Source organism: Cucurbita pepo, chromosome 8 (genome assembly GCF_057944985.1).
Source record: "Cucurbita pepo subsp. pepo isolate OVF chromosome 8, ASM5794498v1, whole genome shotgun sequence".
Taxonomy (NCBI): Eukaryota; Viridiplantae; Streptophyta; class Magnoliopsida; order Cucurbitales; family Cucurbitaceae; genus Cucurbita; species Cucurbita pepo.
The window spans coordinates 84628-108695 of NC_141805.1; the positions used below are offsets into that span (position 1 = coordinate 84628).

At 36.9% G+C, this 24068-nt stretch overlaps 4 protein-coding genes across 6 annotated transcripts; 1 reads left to right on the plus strand and 3 right to left on the minus strand.

The window, feature by feature from the left end:
• Positions 1 to 94: 94 nt before the first annotated feature.
• LOC111800328 (uncharacterized) lies at positions 95 to 3385 on the minus strand. The gene is made up of 10 exons (XM_023683970.2): positions 2960 to 3385; positions 2262 to 2331; positions 1907 to 2031; positions 1643 to 1751; positions 1509 to 1572; positions 1363 to 1418; positions 1179 to 1286; positions 935 to 1084; positions 559 to 729; positions 95 to 464 (listed from the first exon to the last, which is right to left on the minus strand). Exons 1-10 carry the CDS (start codon positions 3190 to 3192, stop codon positions 231 to 233), a joined length of 1320 nt encoding a protein of 439 aa, XP_023539738.1. The 5' UTR covers positions 3193 to 3385; the 3' UTR covers positions 95 to 230.
• A 479-nt stretch (positions 3386 to 3864) lies between these two features.
• On the minus strand, positions 3865 to 7445 carry LOC111800356 (UPF0664 stress-induced protein C29B12.11c-like). Its single transcript, XM_023684003.2, has 5 exons — positions 7161 to 7445; positions 5043 to 5154; positions 4611 to 4682; positions 4321 to 4526; positions 3865 to 4239 (listed from the first exon to the last, which is right to left on the minus strand). The coding sequence occupies exons 1-5, from the start codon at positions 7268 to 7270 to the stop codon at positions 4131 to 4133; spliced, it is 609 nt and encodes a 202-aa protein (XP_023539771.1). The 5' UTR covers positions 7271 to 7445; the 3' UTR covers positions 3865 to 4130.
• A 189-nt stretch (positions 7446 to 7634) lies between these two features.
• On the plus strand, positions 7635 to 10539 carry LOC111800353 (HNH endonuclease). Its single transcript, XM_023684002.2, has 7 exons — positions 7635 to 8126; positions 8513 to 8567; positions 8975 to 9049; positions 9227 to 9318; positions 9687 to 9768; positions 9908 to 9991; positions 10300 to 10539. Exons 1-7 carry the CDS (start codon positions 7798 to 7800, stop codon positions 10414 to 10416), a joined length of 834 nt encoding a protein of 277 aa, XP_023539770.1. The 5' UTR covers positions 7635 to 7797; the 3' UTR covers positions 10417 to 10539.
• A 568-nt stretch (positions 10540 to 11107) lies between these two features.
• LOC111800932 (RNA-binding (RRM/RBD/RNP motifs) family protein) lies at positions 11108 to 23352 on the minus strand. 3 transcript variants are annotated; one of them, XM_023684855.2, is made up of 11 exons: positions 23156 to 23352; positions 22976 to 23032; positions 22630 to 22895; positions 21809 to 21890; positions 19053 to 19244; positions 15820 to 16011; positions 15560 to 15739; positions 14686 to 14773; positions 13375 to 13433; positions 12292 to 12357; positions 11108 to 11436 (listed from the first exon to the last, which is right to left on the minus strand). In XM_023684855.2, exons 3-11 carry the CDS (start codon positions 22773 to 22775, stop codon positions 11353 to 11355), a joined length of 1089 nt encoding a protein of 362 aa, XP_023540623.2. In that variant the 5' UTR covers positions 22776 to 22895; positions 22976 to 23032; positions 23156 to 23352; the 3' UTR covers positions 11108 to 11352. The 3 variants fall into 3 exon arrangements, with proteins under 3 accessions (XP_023540623.2, XP_023540624.2, XP_023540625.2); XM_023684856.2 differs by having other exon boundaries at positions 23125 to 23352; XM_023684857.2 differs by lacking the exon at positions 22976 to 23032.
• Between the last annotated feature and the right edge of the window lie 716 nt (positions 23353 to 24068).

The window sequence follows — 24068 nt, forward strand, 5'->3', positions numbered from 1 at the left end:
TACAAACACATATAGCCCATAGTTACCTCATGCCTTCAGCTACAAGAATTTTGTAGCATCTAAGATGTTGTCTTACAGAAAATTGGCATCTATATGATCTTTTCAAACACAATATTATTATCACTCACTGTAATTTAAGTTCATCAATTCATAATCATGGCAGTACTTGTGTATTATAGACATGAACTGAATATGTGGGATGGCTGCCAAACTGAACGCCATGATAATATTCATGGCCTCAACAGTTTCGGACCCATGTTTGAGGCCATCCATGATGTTACCACATCCACCAGCAGCTCTAGATCCTTGCTTACTTCAGCCCCAAGGATTTTTGAGTCAATGCCAAATGTGTTCCCTACTTCTTTTGCTGCGGTCTCCCAAGGTGTCCCCGCAGTTAGATTGGTAAAAACTTCACTACCTCTGCTTACAGCATCCACCATTGCTGGCGGTACGTCGGGGAGGGCCTAAATCATCAAAAGATCCCTTTAGTTTCAAATAATAATCAGCAAAACATGATGAAACGGGGAGGGAGGGAGGGAGGGAGGGAGTAAGGAGGACCTGCTGCAAGGGCAACCCATGATTGCCAGGCAACGACCGAGTTGACATGTCCAGCATCGAACTTATTGCAGACTCCGAGCTAAGCAACTGAGCTAGCATCGAAGTTTCATCGATCGTATCGTCCTTGAACTTCACGAGAAGGTTTCGGGCTATGCCATAGTATGACTTTATCTGATCAAGCATTCCACAAGAACAAGAACAAGAACAAGTTAGTGCAAGCCTATAACTAAAGTCTAAGAGTGTCTTCTGCGCTAATTGTGAAGTCCAGACCACAGACAGGCCAGGTATATCATCATCTTAAAAACTCATCGTTTACTATTTCACCCAATTAAACTATACAACCAAGTATAAGCATAAATAGTTTTAAATAACGTACGAGTCGTCGAGTTTCTTCTGGGTTTGGGGTAAAATCTTGTGTTCCCCTCACCAGGTCCATGTACAAGGGAGGGAGCTGCTCAACTAAAGGAAGAACTTGCTTCATAATAGGAGAGCCAAGATTTTCAAATTGCTTCATTGTCATCTCTGCCTGCAGGTGCTTATTAACAAAAATGAGACTTCCTAATCTCAAAACTAAAAACTATGCACATTAATCAGCACAAAGGATCATAAAAGGATCTCACCCCAAGACGAAAAGTGGGTGATGATGCAATTTGTGATAAGAGAGGCCCCATGCTTTGAGCCATTGGTACAAGCACTGGGGAGAACAAAGGAACAGCTGAGCTTGCCTCCTGTGAATACACAACTTTTTGTCAATTCTCTATAACGGAGAGAAGGTCACTCCTTTAAGATTTGTGGCAAAAATACCTTGTTATTGAATGCCATTACTACATTTCCACTTCTTTCAACAGCATATCTTGATCCTGATGAACAGATAAGTTAGCAATCTAACCCATTTGATTTGCTGCAAACCCAATCAGTTCCTGACATGACATAAAGAGATGATACGATACCAATCAAAAGGTGGATGACAGATCCCAGAGAATGGCCAATACCAAAAATGGGAAGATCTCCAACCTGTATGAATTCACTAATTAACTTCTTCCTTCAAGATTTTAGGGGAAAAAATGGAGAACAGAAAACTCACTGATTCGGAAAGTGCCCGATGACACCGATCAAATTTAAACTGCACTTCATCCGCAATTAAGAAATAGTCAAATCCACTAGAGTAGGGTGTTGCAATGATGAAAATACCCCTGATTCATAGTCCATTAAACATTTAAACATCTAATATGATCCTGATACGGATCAAAGAACTATGAAAGGATGATAATAGAACACTCGGGAACACGGTTAACTGTTCCATCACAATCCAAGTATAGTACAGATATACAAGATCTAAGAGCCTCACTTCTCTGAAAGGCGCTCCAAAAACAAGCGATATGTAAGCTGAGGTGCAGCTCCAACAAATACACCCCCAACAAAATGTACGACGTACTTCGGTGTTGAGTTACGTGGTTTGAGAACCCATGCTCCCTGAAATTTTACAATGCAGATTAACCTTTTATGAGTTTACGAGAAGAGAATGGGGTAGAAATGAACAGCTCTATTCCATTAGATGCTATTAGCTGATAAAAATATATGTCGATTGAAGCTAAAAGTATATTTTCCACAGATGATATGAACCAATACATGTATGGATAGCAATTGAGTGGTAGTCAATCATGGAAATCAAGGAATACAAAGATATGGCGATTGTTTATCACCTCAACTTCTGTCCAGTCTTTTAAACCACCCCAGGACTCTTGTGATTGCCTAACTGTCTCAGTTAGTAATCTGGAAACACAGGAAAAAAGAAGTTTAGCCTAGCAATGGTATGCAAGAACACAAACTTTGGTTACCTATGTTAGCCCACTACGCCAAGAAACAAAGGACTTCTATCTAATCAGATTGTCAAGAACCAAGGGACTTTATTCTAAGATGTATGTTGAAAAGTACGAGTGAAAGATGAACAGGAACCAAGGAAATTACAAAAAGCTATTCAACGGCAAAAAGAGTAATTACAAAAGTAATTGGACTTGAGACCCACAACGCCATGCAATAAGCAACATACTACAACCAATCCCTGTGCGCTAGCTGGGGGATGATAAGATGTCACTTAGTCGTCCTGTTGTCTACCCTAACATTTCTTGAACGTTTCTTGAACGTTTGTACTCTCTCAAAGCTCACTCTCTCATTTTGCACTTTTAAGCATTTCTAAGCAATGCCCGATTGAATTAAAGCAGGACTGAAAGGTAAGTAAGGGAAAATGTTGAACTAGCAAGAGTTAACTCAAGAAAACAAACAGAAGTTGCAAAACATTCACCAGGCCGATTGATTACAATCAAGGAAATAGCAACGAAATTCCCAAGAAAAAAAAAAAAAAAAAGCCGCAACGCAGCAGAACGGAAAGAAAGGTGGAAACCTCTCGATGTCGGAGTAGAGTTGCAAGGCAGTGGGAGTAGAACGAGGTGGCTGTTCGTTGCCAGAATCTTCATACTTGCACTTAATTTGGGTGATTCGAATGAACTGACGGCGCGGTTGATATCCAATTTGCGCTATGGAGCGCTTGAGGTTGCGATGTCGTTGTGAGTGATGGAATATGGGATGAGAACGCGGATGCCGATGAATGTGCGTAGGTTTCAGCACACTGGCCATCCCTTATCTTCTTCGAATTTGGGTCAGCTTCGATTTGACTTGATTTCAGGTCTACTGGTCAATTTCAGATGCCGATCTGATCATAATTTCCGTAGAAATGCGTTTTCATCGACATCGCATTCCAAAAGAAATCTCCCTCAAAGACTTATCATTTCCCCAGGTAGATTGGCTAAATTATACATAATAGTCTAAATTATGAATGGATAATCCTTCTAATGGTGCATTACAACAGTAGGAAACAAACCACCAACATAACTAAAAACATCCCTAACACAAAGGTGGCTAAATAACTTAAAACACAATATCTTCACTCAAAGCATTAAAGCCCCCTGGAAATTTAAACATAACTGAACTTGTAATTTAAGCTACAAATTATCACGTTCAATTAATTTCCTGCAAGTTGATTATTGAATTCAAATTTGCTACAAATTTAAAGGCAAATGGTTTCTAAGTGTACCTCAGAAGCCTAAGGTACAGCATGATTAGATATAAAACTTAGCCCCTCTATCACTATGATCAATACTTGGTATGGCATTAAGGGAACTACACCGATCAGCCCCAAAGGTTTACCACACACCAAAGGAAGCCACGCAAAGGGTAGTTAATGCCAAACTTCAAAAGCAAATAAATAAATAAATAAATAGAACCCAACAGCTATCAAAGGCCATACAATCATAAGAACAGGATACACTTCTATTATTATATTTAAGTTGAACAAATTCTTTATGTAAATCCTTTCATCATAACAGACAGGAAGAGTTAAGTAGAAGCTTAAGTAGATAACAATTGGTCTAACCGTAACTTTAAATTCAACAGTCCATCCTTCAACTGTACAAGTATTCACTCGTTCCATCATCAACTCCCTCACTTATTATTTATATGATAACAAAGTACCAACCAACCAACAAAACTATTTGCATGAGGTCGGTCAACTAACTTCACATTGCATTTTCAGCTGGTTGGGACTGGTAGGTGCGCCGCCTTAACTGGGACTCTGTCGATGGCTGCTGTAAGAAGATTTTGGTCGGATCGTGTGGATCCACATATCTGCAAGTTAAACAGCAAAAACACAATCAAATGAAAAATTCTAACTTGACCATGAGATCGAATTTGACGACGATAACTTACGCATGTCTCATCATTTCATCGACAGGAGTTTGTGCTGCCTGCAATGGATCGACTCGAGGACCTGCATTTGTGTATTGATTGTATTGCCTCACTGAAGACAGCAGGTTGAAGAAGAGTGGTACAAAGGTACCACATCCCCCTTCCTTGAACAAAATCTTAAACGAGTGTGTCGAATAGAGAGCTCTGTGCTGGTCATCAGGCACCACCTGTGAGATAAGCTATTGATTAAGCTGTCTGAAGTGGGACTCGGACACACTAAACAAGATGAATTTAATAGTTCGCATTCTTACAGGTTCGACTAATCCAGAGATATTGTTGCAGAAAAATATTGGCTGGTTAAATTTTTCATCATGAACAAAGAGCTGCAAAAGCAACAAGCAAAATATTAGACAGAATGAGAGAACATTAGGGTATACAAAAATAAAGCCCACAAAAGAGAGCCAAACAAAAAAATGGGCTCCAATAAGACATATATGATGATGGTGATTTGGCTATCAAGGAAAAAGGAATACAAGGATAATTGCTAGGGCAGATGGTGCAAAGTCTAAATTTGGTTTCTAGAAATACAAATGATGCAATGAATTCAACAACAAACGGATTCACAACGAAAACCCTTTTGTTTATACAAGCAAAAATTCCACTAGTTAGCCTCCAAAGATAGACAAGTCTAAAAGCAAAAAGCATCAAGAAGGAAAGTAAACATACAGAATGAAAGTACATACCAAAGGCATGTCAAATGCAGTAAACCATGGATCTGGTTTACTTGACACAAAGACCATGCGTACATTTGACAAGTAAATAGTCCCTTTTGCTTTAACACGATCAGTATTAGCCCTAAAAGAGAGAGTAAAAACACATTACGCTTATGCATCATCTCTGCCATTTATGACCAAGTTCATCCAAATTGATACAAAGGAGGCATTGATTACTAATAAAATCTGTCAGAGTTGGATAAAAACTTCTAATTTTTATAGAATAGAAACTTAAAAATAAGACTTAACAAATTAGTTAACAGAATCTGCCTAAACAACACTTGACCCCTTTGAATCATACTATCTGCCTCATGCTAAATGCCCCACAAAAAGAGAAAAATAAATCACGCCAAAGAACAGCCCCTTATCAGAGACAACAGAAACATAAGAACCTTCAGCATCATAAGACAACAGGCTTGGAGTACAAAATTGAGGCTCGTTGCTATATCCCATCCCAAATGCTTTCCTTCCATTAACTCTTTGTCATTGAAAATTCTTGACAAAAAATCTCTTTAATGAAAAACCATAGAGAAAATAAAATGAAAGGATATACAACCAGCATATAAGAAACCAACAAGGGATAGAAGGGACCAAAACAAAAACCAAATTACGTGAAAGAGCTACAAATTTAAGAATTAAGGAACAGAGGGTAACTGCAAGACTCCTTTGCCACTATACCTAGAGGAGGTACTAAAACTAACCATAGACTAGACCGCCTCCCAAGACCTCTCCACAGCTAACAAATTCTCTATTCCTTTCAAACCATATATTCAACAAGATGGCTAATTAAGTAGCCTTCCACAAACTCTTCCCATATCTCCGGAAGGAGGATGATCTAGAACCTCCTCTGCCATCATGCAACAAGATCTATACAAACCAAGAGATAACAACCAGTCCAGACAAGATTTATCACCAGCTATACCGTCAAACCTTAGAAAAATGAGCTTGAGGGGCGGACAGCCAACCTAGATATCACCCCAACTAAGGTATTACCAACATTGTCAAGGCTCTAGTACTCAACTTTCATCCTTCCGAGTAGACCAACCTTTTCAACTTAAACCTTTCGTCCTTCCGAGTAGACCAGCCTATATTTACTTGTCAATAGATTGTGCCACAAGGATTTTTCTGGAGACAAAACTGCCAAACCTAAATAGACACTAAAGCCACATTTCAAAGGGTGAGGTTAACGAGCGACAATGTACCTTCTTGACTCAAAGAAATTGTTTTCCGGTTGATGAGATGACTGATGAGTACTCCCCTTTCACGGCCATTACAACCCTAAATAAAGCTTCTAACCTTTTGTATGAACATTTTGACGCCTAAGATTGTTTTAAAAAGTTTTAGACAGCCTCGTACTGTTCTAAAAAATTAAGTAACGAATTCTTAAATTATTTTTTTTTTCCAATCTAGCTAGTTACCCTGCTTCCCTCGTTCAGAATACCTTCACAAGTAAAAATAATCAAACTGCCAGAAACTGAATCTGAAAAGAGAGAGACAGATCCTGAAACCATTTAATACGAATAATATAACGATAGTAAGCGACAGAGAAAATTCCGAGATCTCCAAAACCCCTCGACCATAGAAGTCTAGATCCAGGTATTACAAGTCCAACAATATTATTCTATAAATCCCAATTGGTTCGTACCCTTCAGCTTGGTAAGTTACATATGGCGGATCAATGACCGGACACTGGTTTTCAAAATGAAAAAGAAGAGAAAATTATGCATGAATTGAACAAAGTCAAACGAATCAACGCAATGAAAAATTCCAAGAACCCAAAAAATTTCTAATGTTGTAATACAAAAATCAAGTTCCTAAATTCAACGACTCCTCCTCGCGTATACGAATAAAATTATGAAAGACGTTCACACAATCAAGGTCAATCAGGATTTCTCTACGCCAGGAATCAACTCAAATTCGCAAATCGGATTGCCAATTCAGACAGAAATTTTAGAAAAACAGAAAGCAAATAAGAAACCGACACAATTTTAGGCAACTTCCACACAGCAAACTCCCAGCCTAGTGCAATTATAATGGTCGGTCGCGTAATGGGCATCGAAAAGGAAATAAAAGGGATATGGAACTAACCCAGGGATCTTATCAATCACAAATTCTACGCCATCTCTAGCCAATACAAAAAGCTCGTTGGTGAAGGGAACGGGCATCCCATTTTGAAATAGATTAGGATTGAGAGCCATGGAAGATGAGAATTGAGCCGGCCTATGAAGACGCGAGATTAAAAACTCAGCTGTCTGCCCACTTCCACGACCTTCTGGAAAAATTCCTCGGTTGCACAGGGAGAAGCTTCAGGATTGATGGATATTAGCGGGAACGAGGCTCGCTCCTCGAGGAAAATTGGGGAAATTTAAAGGTCCTTTCCACAAAAAATGGGCAATCATTAGTGGATAAGATTACGATTGATCATCGACCAAACTATATTGTAATAATTAAATTTTTTTACTTTAAAAATTATTATGTGAAAATACTGTCTAATTAATTTGTTTTGTTGATAAAGTTGTTTTTTTTTTTATTTTTTATTATTAAAACAATTTTTGGAAGCAGAAGATATGAAGTGAAATGTGCGGGAAAAATATGTGGTGATGGGCTTTTCCGTGCGCATGTAATGCTCTCTTTTCTTCTTCTGGGGTTTGATTTCTTCATCTCATGAGCAGTCTCGATTTTGATCTCCATTGACTGCTCGCCGAAACCCAATCTCAGCGCTCAAATGGCCCAATTCACCGCACACAGTCGGGTTAAGTTGTTGCTCAACGGAGACGGAGTGCCATTCGGTTCAGAACCAAAAGATCGTTCGAGACACAAGCTCAGATCAGTACGAACCCTTAAGCGAAGAACTCCCTTATCCGGTGCCTCCTCCACTGGACTTTCCCCTTCGTCGTCCTCGGCTTCAGCTTTGAGGAAATCCGCTCAGCGTGTCGGTGTGAGGGGTGAGAGCGTTAGCGGAGACGACGCCATTCTTGATATTGACTATGATTACGAGTTTGAGAGTGACGATCTGGCTTGCTTCAGAGGTCTCGTCCTGGATATTTCCTACAGGTAATGTTATTCCACTTCATACCCACTTGGTTATAGGGAGATTACTGTTTGAATATTAATTGTGGCATAATCGGAAGTTAGTTAATTGTGGATGGCTATAAATAGGGGGAGTTCGGAGTTTAAGAATTAAGCATAATTTTAGGAATTGGTGTACTGTAGATCTTAGGAAAGAGATAGCCATTACCTTTTGATATGTCCTGTATGCAGTACCATGCACTGAATAAAACGAACAAACACAAATAAACTCGACTCCATTTCTGTATGTGGAATGGAGTGACCTCCACTTTTTTGTGTATACTTGTTTCATGTTGCTTTGATATCTCCATATTGTTTGTATGACTGGAAAGGTTGTAATTTATCTTTTGCTATTGATTTCCTTGCTTTAGGCCAGTTAACGTTGTTTGTTGGAAGCGTGCAATTTGTTTGGAGTTCATGGAGAAGGTTTGACCAATCTCTTTTACATATTATTTTCCATTGGTTTTCGTCATGAATAGGGAAATATGTCCAACTTCCAAGAGAGAAAAACAAAATGGGAATTGCTAAATGCTTTGATATTTAAATCCAAAGGGAATAAGGAAACTGTCAGTTCCACAAAAGATGATCACGATCCTTTTCTTGCTGACGATAAAAGGACACAGAACTAAAGAAAAAATGGCAATGAATACGATGTTGGGTGTCCACGCTATCATGTAAAACTATTTGCAGAAAGTCTGTGAATTTTAAATCTTGATTATGGATTTCAAAAGGCTTACAATTGATTGAGGTCGATCGAGCAGTTTTGAATCCACTGCAAATGTTAACAGTGCATGTTTCGATATGTCTATCTCAAACCTTATTTGCTTTTCCAGGCTGATGTATTGGAATACTATGACCAGACTGTGAGTTCTCCAAGTGGATCCTTCTATATACCAGCAGTCTTAAGGGTATGCATCAAACATGTATCTGGTTCATTCATGGAATTTTTTTCACAGGGTTTTACTTATTCCAATCTTTACTTCCATAACCAGGAGAAGCTCAACACTGAACTCATCTTTTTTTACTTGAGTCTTGTATTTTTCTATGGCCTTTGAAGTAAGTAACTATACCACCTCCCCTGTCAGGTTCCTCATTTATTGCAAGTTGTAAAGAGAAGAAGAATCAAGCAGTCTTTGAGTCGTAAAAACATCCTTTATCGGGACAATTACACTTGTCAGTAAGTTGCTCAATTTATCATTTAAATTTGAAATGGAAGAAGTTATTTTGAGATGCTTTGCTAATTTTATGATTCGATTACATAATCATTTTAATTGTAGTTTCATTAAAAACCTGAATAGCCTCTGAATTTCATGTGAGCTTGTCCCTTTAGTAGATTTAGGTCTTTTTAAATTCTCAACTCTACTTTCAATAGGAAGGCTTAACTAGACTATTAATATTGAAATGAGGAAGATATTTGCTATGAATTCTTTTCAGTTCTTGTTATTTTGTGGCAAAGGGTGAATATTAATTTCAACCAATGCTATCTTTGTATGCTGTCTCATTTTTCTTTATTTTTTCGTTGCCTTAAATGGGCCTCTTCAACAGGTATTGTTCATCACATGAGAGTTTGACGATTGACCATGTTTTGCCCGTGTCTCGGGGTGGAGAATGGACATGGGAAAATCTGGTGAGTTATCTATCCGGTAGATATTAATATAAGATTACAAATGCTCAACTGAATTTTCAATCATCGAAAGACTGAAGACGTCTTTGTTGAATCTTCACACCTGATCCAGGCTGACCCCTGTCCTCTCATGTTATAACAGGTGGCCGCCTGCGTGAAATGCAATTCAAAGAAAGGGCAAAAAACTGTTGAAGAAGCAAATATGAAGCTGAAAAAGACTCCCAAGGTAATATTATATTATGTTTCGTTTACATTATTTGATCTCTTCAACATAGCGGCATGCCCTGCCCTTTTTAGAAGACGATTGAGTCTCCCTGTCTTTTGTTCCGTTCTCAAGTCTCTGAACTTATGAAGTCTCGTTTCTGTAGTAGACCAATTTGTTAACACCCCTAGCCATTTTTTATTAACATAATGACACCAAGCCCTTGTTGCAGCCTGGACTACTTTATCCGCTGCTTTACTTTTGGTGTCTCAATGCATCTAGTCCATCTAGTCCAGGCTTACTTATGGGTTTTGACACCTTGAATCTTGCAGGCACCAAAAGATTATGACATACTTGCCATTCCTCTAACCAGTACCGCAATAAAGATGTTGAAACTCAGAAAGGGGACCCCTGAAGAATGGCGTCAATATCTGTCGAGTGAGCAATGACGTGCACTCATAATGGCACTTGTAAATTCTTCTTTGAACAAATTGCACATATCATACATACACTTGTTTCTTCTAAGACTTCTGCACCTTCAAACTAATTTATTCTATCATTACTTCCAACAAGCATTTTGCAGTTCTTTTTTTTTCCCTTCTTGATTGACTCAATTGTTCTGCTTCTCTTTGCGTTCTACCAATCCAATCACTACTAATTGATTATATGCGACTTCATTTTGAGGACCAAAATTGTCACAACCTGTTTGCTTCTTAATTTGGATTGATTTTTTAAAACATACTTTAAAAAAATTAAGTTTGATTGAATTAGATCATCCACTACTACTACTAATTATTATTATTGATTTGAGCCCAAATACGCTCGAAAAACGATAGATTGAATTGATTAAAAAAATTCACGAATATAATTTTTCACTTGTGTTGTAGGTATTATAATTTTTTTTCAAGTCCAATCACCTAACCAATATTCCTAGAACTGAACATACAACTCAAGTTTAACATAACAAATCTCTACACAAACCAACTCAACAATTGCACCAAACGACCAATAAAATTGATCATTTAGCGCACGCCACGTCAACTCCCTCCATTTTTGGAAGCCAGGTGATACAGCCTCATTTGATTCAAATGGCCTCCTCCTACATACTTGGAGAGAAAATACGAGCAGCAGTGCAAGCTATTAACAACATTAAGCGCCCACTAAGCTGTTTACATGCTGGTTAGCATGCAAGTTGGGAAATTTTTAGTACAACAGTAGTATGAAACTTTCTGTGCTACTTTACATTGTTTATCACATCTATACTACTTCAAAAATTAAAAATAGCACTTAATACAATACCTAATTCTCAATAGGAGTAACTATAAATTTCCCGTGAGCCAGCATAAGCTTGTATTTTAGGGTTTCGGGGGTACTAGGAGCCGACTTTAACTCCCCTTGGCAGCTCCTGGATTGCGTCCAAACTGGATAATCATTGGCTTGCCTTTGAATACGTAACCATTTACTAGATTCTGTCAAAACGATAAATGTGGCATCTTAGACATGTAAATCAGTTTACTCCTACCGGAAGAAAAGAACAAACCAAACAGGCAAGCACAAATAACAGTAGAACCTTAAGGTATTTGAAATAGCAATTCTATAGTATTTCAAGCCGAAGGGCATCCAAAAGAGAAGTCTTCGCAGTATTTTGCAAGGCCACCAATTGTGAAAACATATCTTAGGAGAGGTAATATGGGAAAAGTTGAGTCTGACAGTTATTTATCTTGTGCGTGTAATATGAGTACAGGAGTAGGGAAGTTAGCATTTTGCTGAGGTTCTAAAATAAGGGAGAGATACCAGCACCCTGGAATGGCTGGGTAGTTTTTCGGGTGGTTTTTCACCCAGACATTCCCATACATAAACTCTAGATGCATATATCATATTTATTTAGAAGAAAACAAAGGTAACAAAGAGATTTTACAAAAAATAATAATAATAAATAAATCAAGAGCAACTGCCATTAACCCTTATTAGTGAATTAAATATAAATCAACAGCAAAGGTAAGCTTTTGTACCAACTATGAGCCAGCATGCATAGAACTTAAGTTGCACAAAATATTAACGAACAAACAATTAAGCCTTTGTAATATAGTCGCTTTTATGGTGTCAAGTGAACTAGTGATTTTCTACACCCTAGCTCCATGCCTCTAGCTTTCTTTTATTTTATTGCTATTAATTCAAAAATAACTCTGGTGTAAACCAAATACTGAATTTTACTACTAAAATAAAATTACATAGATTGACAATCAAGAGGATTTATAACCAATATGTCAAGTGATCCTTCAAAAAGAAAAAAGTTACACAGATCGAAATAATCAAATACATACCAAAGCATGTTGCGCAAGTTCAACTGATGGAAGTGTAACAAATGCTTGGCCCCTCATTCTTCCCTCCTGAAATTCAAAATAAGAAAACTTCAGAACCCCAAGTCATAATTAAATACACTTGGACGACCAATAATTACTTTCTGCTTTTCTTTCAAGAAATTTAATAAGAAAAAACATTGAAGCCACGCTAGACATCAAGTAGTTGGATTATGAGGTAAGTAAGCTCTTATTTGATAATATAGGTTGCATTTTTTTGAACAATTGTTATCCTAGTCCGAGTTTAATTTGATTATTTTTTTCTAAGCTTTCCATGGTTTGTTGCTTGCAGCATTTAGATACTTTTTTAGATACAATTTCTCTATTCACTTGATAAAAGGTCATATTATCGATTTCTACCTTCCTCAGCATCAAACTTGAAGCAAAATGTTCCCAACATGGTTAGCAAGACTGATATAATTGTTTTTTTTTTTATAAGAAACCGAGCTTTCACTGAGAAAAATGAAGAAATATACAAGGGTATACAAAAAAACACACCCACAAACAGGAGTTCCAACACTAGCTACAAAAGGGATCCAATCCAAGAGATTGATAAGATTTGTTGTCTTCAAATACTTAACCCTTTATTCTTAGTGTTCCATGCTTAATATTGGAACTTTAATATACGGTTTTACTACTTTCTATATATTGTGAACTTTTAATGGCTAAGCTGTGGCCTTTCACCCTTTAAAAATAGTGACCAGGGTCGCATTTAAATGGTAGAGAGGAGTTGACAACACTATGCAATATTGCAATATTGAGAACCGCATCTTTAGGTCATCTACAACACAATGCTTTTTCTAAGACTTCCTTTATTTATGCTTATTTATCTTTGTAAAAGCCGATGCCTAACAATAAAGCACATTATACATACTCTTATCTCCCCAACTCAGAGAATGAGACAACTTTGCAGATGTTGCTTTTTATCAAACTGTAGACATCTGACAACTTTACAGATGTGCTTCAAGTAGCCAGGGAAGAAATTATAGTTCTCGTTTATCCAAAAAATTCTTATCAAAACGTACACATCTGACAACAATACCTAACCTGCATTAGCTTCACGGTGAGAGCAGATTTGGCTTCATCAATACCTCCAAATAATGATCCTACAAAATACAATTTAAAAGCAACATATTTAAAACCTCCCACTGACAAGATATGAATTCAAAAAACAAATATATAGGGTGATCGGGATAGATCATTGCAATTGTTCGTCTTAAAAAAAGACAAATATATAGGCCTATCCAAGGATTACAAATGAGGTGGCATTAACTTAATAGTATAGATGCCCATTTATGAAATCTCAGATTTACATCTCGATATATTCATGTAACCAAAAGGTCAGAGGTATAATTTTATTGAACATAAGAAAATTTCTTTTCACAAACTCTTGGTGTCTGTTCGAATGTTCAATACAGAGGTGACTAGCTGGGACGATTTCTCGGAAAAACTAGATGAGGTCCAGCAATCTAGGGGCCAAAGACAGAATCTGGCGGAAGTTAGATCCAAATGGCTTTTGTTCTGTGAAATCCGTCTTCCTTCATCTCACCAAAGAACTCCTTTGGTGCACTACATATGAAAGTTCAAGATACCAAAGAAAATTAAATTTTTTTATTCAGACTTTGGTGTACAAAAAGCCTTAACACCGAAGTTTACCTCTTACAGTCGAGTGTTTGTGCTACAATGAAAATGAGACCTTCAATCACATCTTCATTCAGTGCTTTTATGCTCAGAAGGCCTGATGTTTCATTTTGAATGAATCTGGTATGGCATATTGTCTCCCTAATTGTGTCGATTTTTAGCTTCTAGAAAACTTTTAACATAACTTCTTAAAAGGCCTTTGACTTATTTGGAAAGAGTGATACAAAAGAATTTCCAAAGACAAATCGACTCTGGTGGATTATTTTTATAACTCTATGCAGCATAAAATCTCTTGGTCTGCTCAAACCACAAGAAGTACTTTTGTAATCACAACCTCGTGATTATTAACAATGGAAAGGCTTTGCTTTTGTAGGATTTTGGGCAGGGGTATTCTCAACCCCTAGCCCTCAGCTTGTTTGCATTTTATCGTCATAATACATCACCCGTTTCAAGGGGCAGCACAGTAAGAGGTCAAAGGGGGAGTTTTCATCCATAAATACGTCAAAAATTATTCACACGGAGTACACATCCCAAATTCCCCCAATCCTCTTGCCATCTCACGACTTTGCCTTCATATTTGAACCCCTACCCAAGATTCATTAATATCAATTCTGAGGCTTCCAGTTCATGAAAAAATAACAAATAGTGAAAAAATAATCAACAGTGCCGTGTATTTCCATATATGCACACAGGCTGAATTGGGGCAAAGAAACTAACCAAATATATAGTAGAGGTCATCATTCACTACATCTTTGGCTAAGTTCTTAATATACAGCACCGAAGTAGGACTCCCAGCAGTATAGTTCTGCAATATCCATGAAATTTCCAACATTTTTTTTTATCATACTCAAATGGTAAATTAAAATAAAAAGGTAGCTACATATACCCAACCCTAAACCAGGGAAATGAAAGAAAAACTTATTAAAACAAAGAAAATAAAATTTATTGAACTCATCCCCTCTAAACCCTTAATTATTCTCAAACCTTTATTGACCACTGGCCAACCCAACAAGCATCAACAAAAGAGGGAACATCGATATCCAAAATGCTGTCAACAAAGCAGAAACATAAAATATCTGCATCTAGAAATTCACAACTTTGCTAACAAGAGACAAAAGAGCAATACCAAACCCATTTGGTCATTGACACCCAAAGAGAGTCATTAAATCTAGTTGTGGACCATACCTCTCTAGTCTCTACTGACACACAACCCTTCTAAAAATCCTCCTATCTCTCTCCAGCCAAATATTTCACAAGAAAATAAGGTTGCACACACCAAGGAACAAGATGCCCATGATTGTCCAAGAAAACAAAAGCAAAACGTCTTAGAACTACCTTTGTCGAAATTCTGAATTTAAAACCAATAGGAACCAAATCATGGTCAAATTTCTTATGCAGTAAGCCTTTTTTATAAGCATATGTGGTAAATTTTTATTTAAGAAAAATGTTTAACCATCTTCAAAGCACTTTTTTTTTCCCTCACTAAATAATTTGTTAAAACATATACAAAAAATGGAGCTTAAATAAATGAATGTACGAATAACATGCAGTGTTTCATACTTGAGCATTAAAATATCACATGGTAAAGTACCTTGAACATTGGAAGTGATAGAATTTCTTCTGGAGGCAATTTACCTCTCTCTAAATCTTCGAGTGTTGCATAGGATTTAAGATCTGCTGCTTCCTTTTCTGTCTCTTCGACCTCATTATTAATATCATCCTCCTTTCCTTCCTGCTTTCCGTCATGAACCACCTTAGGGGCAATTTTAAACTGCAACAACTAAACAAGTCAATTTGATGAATCATATAAATAAAGCATATGCCAATTAGCTATCTAATGATAAAAGCAACCTGAAACACTGGGTTTTTCTTTTTTATCATCGGAATCTCTTTGGGGACCAATGTGGAAGGTTTCACCCCAACAGTCTCATGAGCCACATCTTTGTCTATCCCGGGGCCTACAATTGCTTCACACCTAGACCGCTTGTTTCCTGATCTTGCAGTTTTTGAGACTCCACTTGAATTATATTTTCCCTCCACATCCTAATGCACATTTTATATCCAATTAATCAGTAAGTATCAAGACAAAAGGGAGTAGATTATTATATCAGGCCTCGTATAAAATAAGGAAAGATACCTTCTTAAAGTAGTAAAAAAATGAATAGAATAAAAATCAAACAATACAGAAGAACTAAGAAGACAAGGACAAAGGAAAGTATTTTTACCAAAAAGAAAAAAAATAAACGGGATGCAACTAAAGATTATAGGTAACAACTTCAACAAAATTGACAAAAGAAAAAATTGGTACCATCATCCATAAGAGTGAAAAAAGATTACATATTTTTGTTAACATGCTCTCAGTATGACTTCAAACTACGATAAATAATTATAATTATTTATCGCAGAAATTCATGAAAATTACTTTTTTATAGAAAAAATTGAATGAAATTTACAAAAATGGGAGAGGGTCCTAATCCAATGGATTTACAATAAACTTTTCCAATTAGACAAAAGTGTAGAGTAGGAGCAGGAAATCAAAAGATAGGAACATATGCCTCTTCAGAAATTACTTGTGGAAAGATAGTGCACACCTTGTTCGTTGGAATATTATAAACCTCCCAACAGAAAAGGGAGGTCTCGGTCTTCTCTCGATAAGGAAGAAGAACACAGCTCTTCTCGCCAAATGGATATGGAGATATCATCATGAAGAAAAGGCCTTATGGCGAAATCTTATAAAGGCTAAATATACTCCTACATCAAACAAACATCACCTCCCTCCATCTTCTACAAAAGGGCCTTGGAACTACATAAAGAAACATCAAAATCTCATCACCCACCGAACTCGCCATAAGGTGGGGAATGGGGGAAGCACATCATTTTGGACCAACCCATGGATTGAAAACACCACGCTAGCTTTGAAGTATCCACTTTTGTACAGGCTTTCTCACAACAAAAAAGCCACGATTAAAGAAACGTGGAATGTTGTCAACAAATTTTGGGACTTGAAGCTGGGTAGGAATCTAAAGGATAATGAAGCAACAGAGTGAGCCGAATTAAGCCTTGACCTTGCCCCTGTGGTATTGTCAAACAAAGAAGACTCACTAACTTGGCTCCCCAGCGCTAACGGGGTCTTTTCTACAAAATCTTTGATGATGGACATGGGGGAAAAAGTAGAAGCAATAAATCCCACGCACCAAAGACAATATGGAAAGAACATCAACCTAAAAAGGTGAAGTTCTTCCTTTGGGAAATAGCGCATAAAGCCATCAGCACAAGTGAAAATCTTCAAAAACGAATGCCTTACATCACTCTCTCTCCAAATTGGTGTCCACTATGCAAGAAAGCAAACGAATCACAAAGTCACTTGTTTATGCAATGCACATACACTCAAAATTTCTGGACAACGATTCTTAATATATTCGGATGACATCTCACATTTCCTAGGGAGGTAAAGGATTTTTTGGATATGGCCTTAACGTACCACCCTTTCAAGAACGCAAAAGCCCTATTATGGAAAAACCTCATCATGGCTTTCTTTTAGAATCTGTGGAAAGAAAGAAATCAGAGAATATTTGCAGAAATGACACAGACCTACACAAAACTTTTCGACAATGTTGCTTACCAAGCTATATCTTGGTGTAAACTGTCTAATATTTTTACTTCCTATAGTTATACATCCCTCATTGCAAATTGGGAAGGTCTTTTGTAAACATCATGGATTATACATCCCTCTTGTAAATTTCACTCATCAATGAAATTGTCTCTTATCTAAGAAAAAAAAAAAAAAAAATTATGGGTGTTGGTCACTAGGCCTGGTTTGTTCTTTTGGATGGGAGTCCCTTTTGTAGTTAGTTTTGAACTCCCGCTTCTTCAAACTTGTTTTTTTTTATACCCTTGTATTCTTTCATTTGTTCAATAAAAAAATTGATTTCTTATAAAAGTAAAAAATAAATAAAAACTAAAACATTTATTCCAAGATATGGCTATGAATTTACCAGCTCCAGAGGCATAGTTTCTTTAGTCAAAGTAGTTCAATCAAGCATCCCCTTTATCCGCAGTCCATTTTTAAACACCCTGGGATGATGGTGAGGAGATTGGAAATGATATCCAGGGGTTTCTTCTATAAAAGTTCTAGAAGTGGAAATGGCCATAACCTTGTTAATCAGGAAGCTACTTCTCTACACACATTACAAAAGGAGGTGTTGGGGCAGAAAATTTAAAAGCTAAAGATTTGCCCCTTCATGCTAAGTGTATATGGCGTTTTTGAATGACCAAAATGTCACTGTGGAGATGCATCATTGCTACAAATACCAGTCTCACCACTCTCTTTTGAAGAATTGAACCCTTCTTCTAAATGTCCATTCAACTTCAGTCCCTAGGTCTCTACTTCTTATTGTAACTTGGCCTATACGTGTTAAGAGGTGGCTGTAGGTAATGGAGACAAAGTTCTATTTTGGGAGGATCCCTGGCTTATCAATGCTCCTCCCCACTTGGCCTTTTCAACTGTCTTTAGCATTGCAAACACCAAGGGCTCCCTTATTTGTCAATGTTGGACCAATCCTTTGAGAGGATGGAATCACAAATATGGGAGAAACTTTTCTGATGCTGTTATGGAGGAATGGCCATCCCTAGCAAGCTGCTTACGAATTTAGCACTTGAGAGAATAGGGAAGATGCTAAATTTGGACCTTTGATGGTAGTTAGTCTTCATACTAAGAGTTTGGTGCCAAACCTTTCATTTAACCATGCTATCCTTACGTTAGATTATCTTGCTCAACAAGGTGAGAGTTTTCTGCAGATTATACTTGATCAGGGAAAAAAAAAAAATTACTCCTATATCACTGCTTAAGTTTTCACGAAAATGCCCTTCTATTCAATCTTTTCATAAAGTAAATTGTGTGGTGTACCAAGGAAAATAAAATTCGAAGCAACAAAGAGGTAAGTATCTAAATACACTGCCCAGCATCCTCCAAAATCTTCAAAATAACCGCATTCCACCAACAAACCATGAGTGCACAAATGCATCTATGTACTTAAAGTGAATCAAATATGCGCAACCTACATTTATCAATCTAGGCAAGTTACCTCTTCTGAGGACTCCATTTCTGACTCATCACTGGACATATTTGTTATTTGAGGCCTTGGAGTGGCAGGAGGAGGAAGTGGTGGCAATGTTAGCGATGACGGTGGTGCAGGAACGGAAGGTGGGAGAGGTGGAGTGGGAAGAGGCAATCGGAATGGAGCTGGAATGTTCATCTTATTCATTAAATGCAACACCTACAATTAAAAAAAGAAGTTGTGAGTATTTACTTCAAATGTGCTTCCATAGGTTAAACATATAAGTTTTTTTTTTTTTTTTTTTTTTTTTTAATAAGAAACATCAAGGAACATTCAACCAAATTGAACCACAACATCCAGACTAATTTTAACTAAAAACTCCTTAACAAGCACTTTTTGGAGGGAGCACCAAGGCTTCTAACGTTCCATAAGACTGTCTTCGTGAGACAAACCCCTTCATCTACTTCCTCTGGTTCATTCTCCCAAGTTCTCAAAATGCCATTCAACTATCTAACGTTCTTCTTGCCCATTGGATTGCCTCTTCTAGGAACATACACAATTTCCATCTTTTCAAAGCTTTAACCAGACTTCTGCTAAACGGTGAAGGAACATAACTCCACCAACCCTTTTGACTTTTTTCCTTTTCCTTTCCTCTTGAGTTTCCTCTACGTGATCTACTTTCATTATAGTACCATCATCCCATATTTTCTTTTCTCAATAGCCAAGGTTGTATCCACTTCTAAAGCTAAAGGGAAAGCCTTCATTTTCTTGAAAACAAAGCTGAAAATTCTCAAGGATCTCTACATAATCCTCTACCCCTCTTTCGTTTTCCTTTACCACATCTTTTTCATCATCAAATTTTTATTGCAAAGCTTAGCCTTGGTATTGGTTGTAGAGAAAATTTTCCCTTTGTAAAAAAAATGACTTTTCCACGACCCTTCTCTAAATCTTCCACAAATTTGACTAATTTTCCCTTTCCTCCTGAAATTAGAGGGAAATTTGGAATGACTCCCTGATGCAAAGGACCACTGTTACTTTGACTTGACAGGGGAGTCTGTATTTGTGTGGAGCTTGAGCGAAGGCTACGATCAACCGTGTGGGGTCCACCGTCAATCTTATCGAACATGCGATTCAAATTTAGGTAGAAGACTGAAACCTCTCCCTGCAACATTGGAATATTCGGGTAAAAACTAGTTACTGATGAGTAAAAAAAAAAAAAAACTGTCCCTTAACCTCCACAAATTTATCAGATTAGAACCGGATCTCATGTCATTGTCATGGAACCTTGTGGCTGCTTGGACAAAAGTCCACTGTGAACTTCAACTTTCTTTTAGGCCAACAACCAGCCATCTTGGAGCACAATCATCTGGGCTGAAGACACTTGTTCTCTATCAAGGATTTTCCTTTCATTGGGGGATGAATCCACAGTAACTCCTTGCACTTCAATTGCAACTTCTAAGCATTCAATGAGGAAGAGCTTTGATTTGCATAGTCCACAAAATCCCCTCAAAGCAATCAATTATCGCCTTGAACCTGGCTAGGCTCCATAAATGCAAGGGATTTTTTTTTTTTTTTTTTTTTATAATTTTATCCAACCCCTGTAAGAGGGGACCCTTGTAGTTCTCTCGTGCTTCCGAGGGACCCGTCTTTCTAACTTCATTGTAAAGGCTCCTAATGTAACCCCCCTTACAATCATAGCTAGTAGCCTTGTACACTTTGTCAAGGGGCACAACAAAAGGGCTTTATCAAGGAAAAAAAAGATTAACAGTGAAAGATTCCTCCGGCTGCTTGTCAAGGGTTTCCAAAAATTTTGCCCAATCATCGTGGAAGTCTCTTCTAGTAATAACTAACGGTTTAACCCATTTAAAAAATCTAACTTCCTTCTTATCCGCTTCTATAAGACTAAAACCCTCCTCCTCTAACACACTTGAGGAATCTTTTTCTCCTTATTGGTTTATTTTTCAACACCTCTGCAAAGGAGGAGCCTTCGCACTTCCCTTCCATGAGGGTTTTATTTGAGAGCTTCTTTGGCTTCTAATTGGTTTTCATGTTTCATTCAAAATCTTTATAAGAAGTTCCTTGAAGGACGTCCAACCAATCTAATCTCTATCAGAAGGAACAACAAGATTCATTGGTTCATTTTTCAACACCTCTTCAAAGGAGGAGCCTTCGCACTTCCCTTCCATGAGGGTTTTATTCTAGAGCTTCTTTGGCTTCTCATTTGGTTTTCATGTTTCATCCAAAAACTCTATAAGAAGTTCCTGGAAGGACTTCCAACCATCTAATCTCTATTAGAAGGAACAACAAGATTTCTCTTACCTCCCAATCTATAAACCTTGATGATCTCAAGAAAGGAGCCTCTTTTGTTTGTAATCTTTTGAGTCCAAATAAACCCATCACAACAGTCAACCTTTCAATAGAACTTTGGAGAGTGCAGGGCAAGCAGCAGCAGATACTCAAGGGAGTTAGTTAGCCAAACAATCATAACTTCCTCAAGAACTAACTCGAACCTTTTATTTTAAATGAGATTCCTTAATCCTACATCGTCTACGTTTCTTCCTTGGACCAAAACCACAAGAGAAGGTTTTGTTTCTATTTTTCTAGAAAGAAGACCAGCAACCATCATGAGCAAGGAGCACTAGCAACAACTACTGAGCAAAGTCACCAAAAAAACCTCAGGAGGTCACGAGAGGCAACATTCAAAATTGAACTTCACTTTAAGCATATAAGTTTTAAATTTCTCTTCAAACATATAAATTATCATTTTATTTGTAAACAACAACCTGTGTATAAAAGCGTGGGACAGCTATGAGGGCATTAACGATGTTGGTCAGGATATTGCCATCTGGAGGAGGATAAGCATACCTAAAAAAGTGTTTACCAAATTTTAACAAATGTACAACCAAATACAATTGTCTCCATAGAAACTTAGTAAAGAACAAACAATTTCAATCAGATCAATAACAATGGATAATCAAGAACCTACAGTATTTTGAAGAAAATGAATCGAATCAACACAACAACAGGTGATGCAGTGCAGAAGGTATCCAAAGAATATCCGTACCTTTTCCGTTTAAGGATTGTATATATTTTCTCTTTGGATTGTTGGAATTGTCTGATTAACCTATTTTTGTCGGCAAGTATTCAAGAACATCATCCACATAATCGCAAAGAGTTTCATTTTCTCCACATTTGATTTAGACAAATCTTTTATAGACATATAGGCTAGTGCCACAGAATTGTCTAAATTACATCTCTAAAGAGAAGAACTGTATCACTGTTTTTGGACCTACGACTTACAGAGCTGATTTATGTCATTCTCATTAAATGTTGATTTAGTATTCCTATAATGTTGATTCAGTACCTTTTGTGAGGCTCGTTTAAACTAGAGTATGTCTAATTGTGTAGATGCTCAAAACTTTAATACAAAAGTTCGACAGTTTAGAACTTACAGAACTACTTGCGTTTTCAAGAAAATGAAACATCAAAGAATCATCAATTTCAACTACCAATCTTAAAGAATTTGTAGACCTAGCATACATAACAATACATTACAAATTATAATGTAAGATGAAAACAATAAATAGTGGTAAGAGCACCGTACTCCAGATGAGGAGGGAATGGATAGTCCACACCAAGCCTTGCAGCAATTGGCTCACCAAAATGCAGAGGCCTTGCTCTCATACCCTCAGTATGATCTTTACTCCTGTGGTCCTTAGGCGTGCAATCTTTGATGGCAGCATCATCCATCTTGGAAGATGAGGATCAACAAAATTCTTCGTTTACAAAGATACAGTCTGTTTAAATCTATTATATGAAAATGGTGTCGCACCGCTTTCCTCTGCTAAAAGTTCACCAAGAAGCCTCAGCCTGCCACCAAAAGAAAACCAAATTAGAAAAATGTCATCACTATCACTGAAAGCATATACTCAAAAAAATTGTTGTCTCACTTCCTAGTTACGGTAGCTCGGGCTAGAATAAAGTAGATATTTGTTGCTAATGGCTATCTGAGGTGATAAAAACAAAACAAAAAAGAAACAATCATTCAATCGTAACTACACCAAGTCTTCACAAAAATACGCAATAGTCACAAACGAACCTTGAAGCAGCCGAATGAGTGAGAGACTTACAGGGGAGGGACGAAGGAGAACGATAAGTCGGAATAGAGAGGAGCGATTCTCGAGTCGACCAGTGACGATTCTGCATTCAGAGACGAGGGATGGAGACTGATGTCGATGGGAATCGTACAGCGAGCTGAGAGTGAGCGAGATTGCTTGGGATTCAGGGGAGGAGAAGCTTCATTTTTTCTATTTTCTTTTTGCTTTTTTCTTTTTTTGTTGAAACGGAAAATAGTGATTTTTTCTTTTTTTCCTTATTAAAATTATTTTGGGTTAAAATTGCTTATTAAAGCTGGGCTAAATTACCTTTTTCTCCTTGAAGTTTGAGTATTACTTCAATTTAGTTTTTAGAGTTCAAGATGACAATTAAGGTACTATTAAATTTTTATGTGTTTGAAAGTACAAAAGTAATTTTGATTGCTCAAAATCATTTTTCATATCCAAAATTATTCTCTAATATTTGATTTTGCGATAATTTTTTGTAATAATTCTTTAATCAAAACTAAATTGAAGGTAAAAAAAAATGAAACATTTGTTCCATCTTAAGGAGTAATTTAATAAAATAAAAAATTTACTAACAAATTTGGAAAGTGAAATTGAGCTATAATGATGTAATTTCATTGCACTAAGGAAATGATGGAAGGTTTTCACTTCATAGACTAAAATGCTACAAAATTGTTATATACTAAAGTTGAATCACTACCTTATTGTATTTTTTTAAACATTTCTTAACCTATTTTATATTCTTGAATTTTGGTTGTGGTATCAATTAAATTTCAAAATTGATAATTTTACTATTTTAACTGCATGTACCTCCATAACTTCTATATCACATGTCATATAAAAGTCGGTAATTTGATCTCTTTCAACAAGTACTAAGCTTAACAAATAAAATCAAAATAAAAATAACTTTATTTTAATTATT

What these genes read in the sequence shown, in the direction of transcription:
- LOC111800328 (XM_023683970.2), bottom strand. Translation starts at nt 3,192, where the DNA reads ATGGCCAGTGTGCTGAAACCTACGCACATTCATCGGCATCCGCGTTCT. An exon ending in AAGACTGGACAGAAGTTGAG is followed by an intron (nt 2,032 to 2,261) that starts GTGATAAACAAT and finishes GTAAAATTTCAG; the next exon opens with GGAGCATGGGTTCTCAAACC. An exon ending in CAGAAGAAACTCGACGACTC is followed by an intron (nt 730 to 934) that starts GTACGTTATTTA and finishes ATGCTTGATCAG; the next exon opens with ATAAAGTCATACTATGGCAT.
- LOC111800356 (XM_023684003.2), bottom strand. Translation starts at nt 7,270, where the DNA reads ATGGCTCTCAATCCTAATCTATTTCAAAATGGGATGCCCGTTCCCTTC. An exon ending in CTGCATTTGACATGCCTTTG is followed by an intron (nt 4,683 to 5,042) that starts GTATGTACTTTC and finishes TTGCTTTTGCAG; the next exon opens with CTCTTTGTTCATGATGAAAA. An exon ending in GATGAAATGATGAGACATGC is followed by an intron (nt 4,240 to 4,320) that starts GTAAGTTATCGT and finishes TTTAACTTGCAG; the next exon opens with ATATGTGGATCCACACGATC.
- LOC111800353 (XM_023684002.2), top strand. Translation starts at nt 7,798, where the DNA reads ATGGCCCAATTCACCGCACACAGTCGGGTTAAGTTGTTGCTCAACGGA. An exon ending in AATGGACATGGGAAAATCTG is followed by an intron (nt 9,769 to 9,907) that starts GTGAGTTATCTA and finishes ATGTTATAACAG; the next exon opens with GTGGCCGCCTGCGTGAAATG. An exon ending in AGCTGAAAAAGACTCCCAAG is followed by an intron (nt 9,992 to 10,299) that starts GTAATATTATAT and finishes TGAATCTTGCAG; the next exon opens with GCACCAAAAGATTATGACAT.
- LOC111800932 (XM_023684857.2), bottom strand. Translation starts at nt 22,775, where the DNA reads ATGGATGATGCTGCCATCAAAGATTGCACGCCTAAGGACCACAGGAGT. An exon ending in AGAAAAACCCAGTGTTTCAG is followed by an intron (nt 15,740 to 15,819) that starts GTTGCTTTTATC and finishes TAGTTGTTGCAG; the next exon opens with TTTAAAATTGCCCCTAAGGT. An exon ending in AACTTGCGCAACATGCTTTG is followed by an intron (nt 11,437 to 12,291) that starts GTATGTATTTGA and finishes TCGTTTTGACAG; the next exon opens with AATCTAGTAAATGGTTACGT.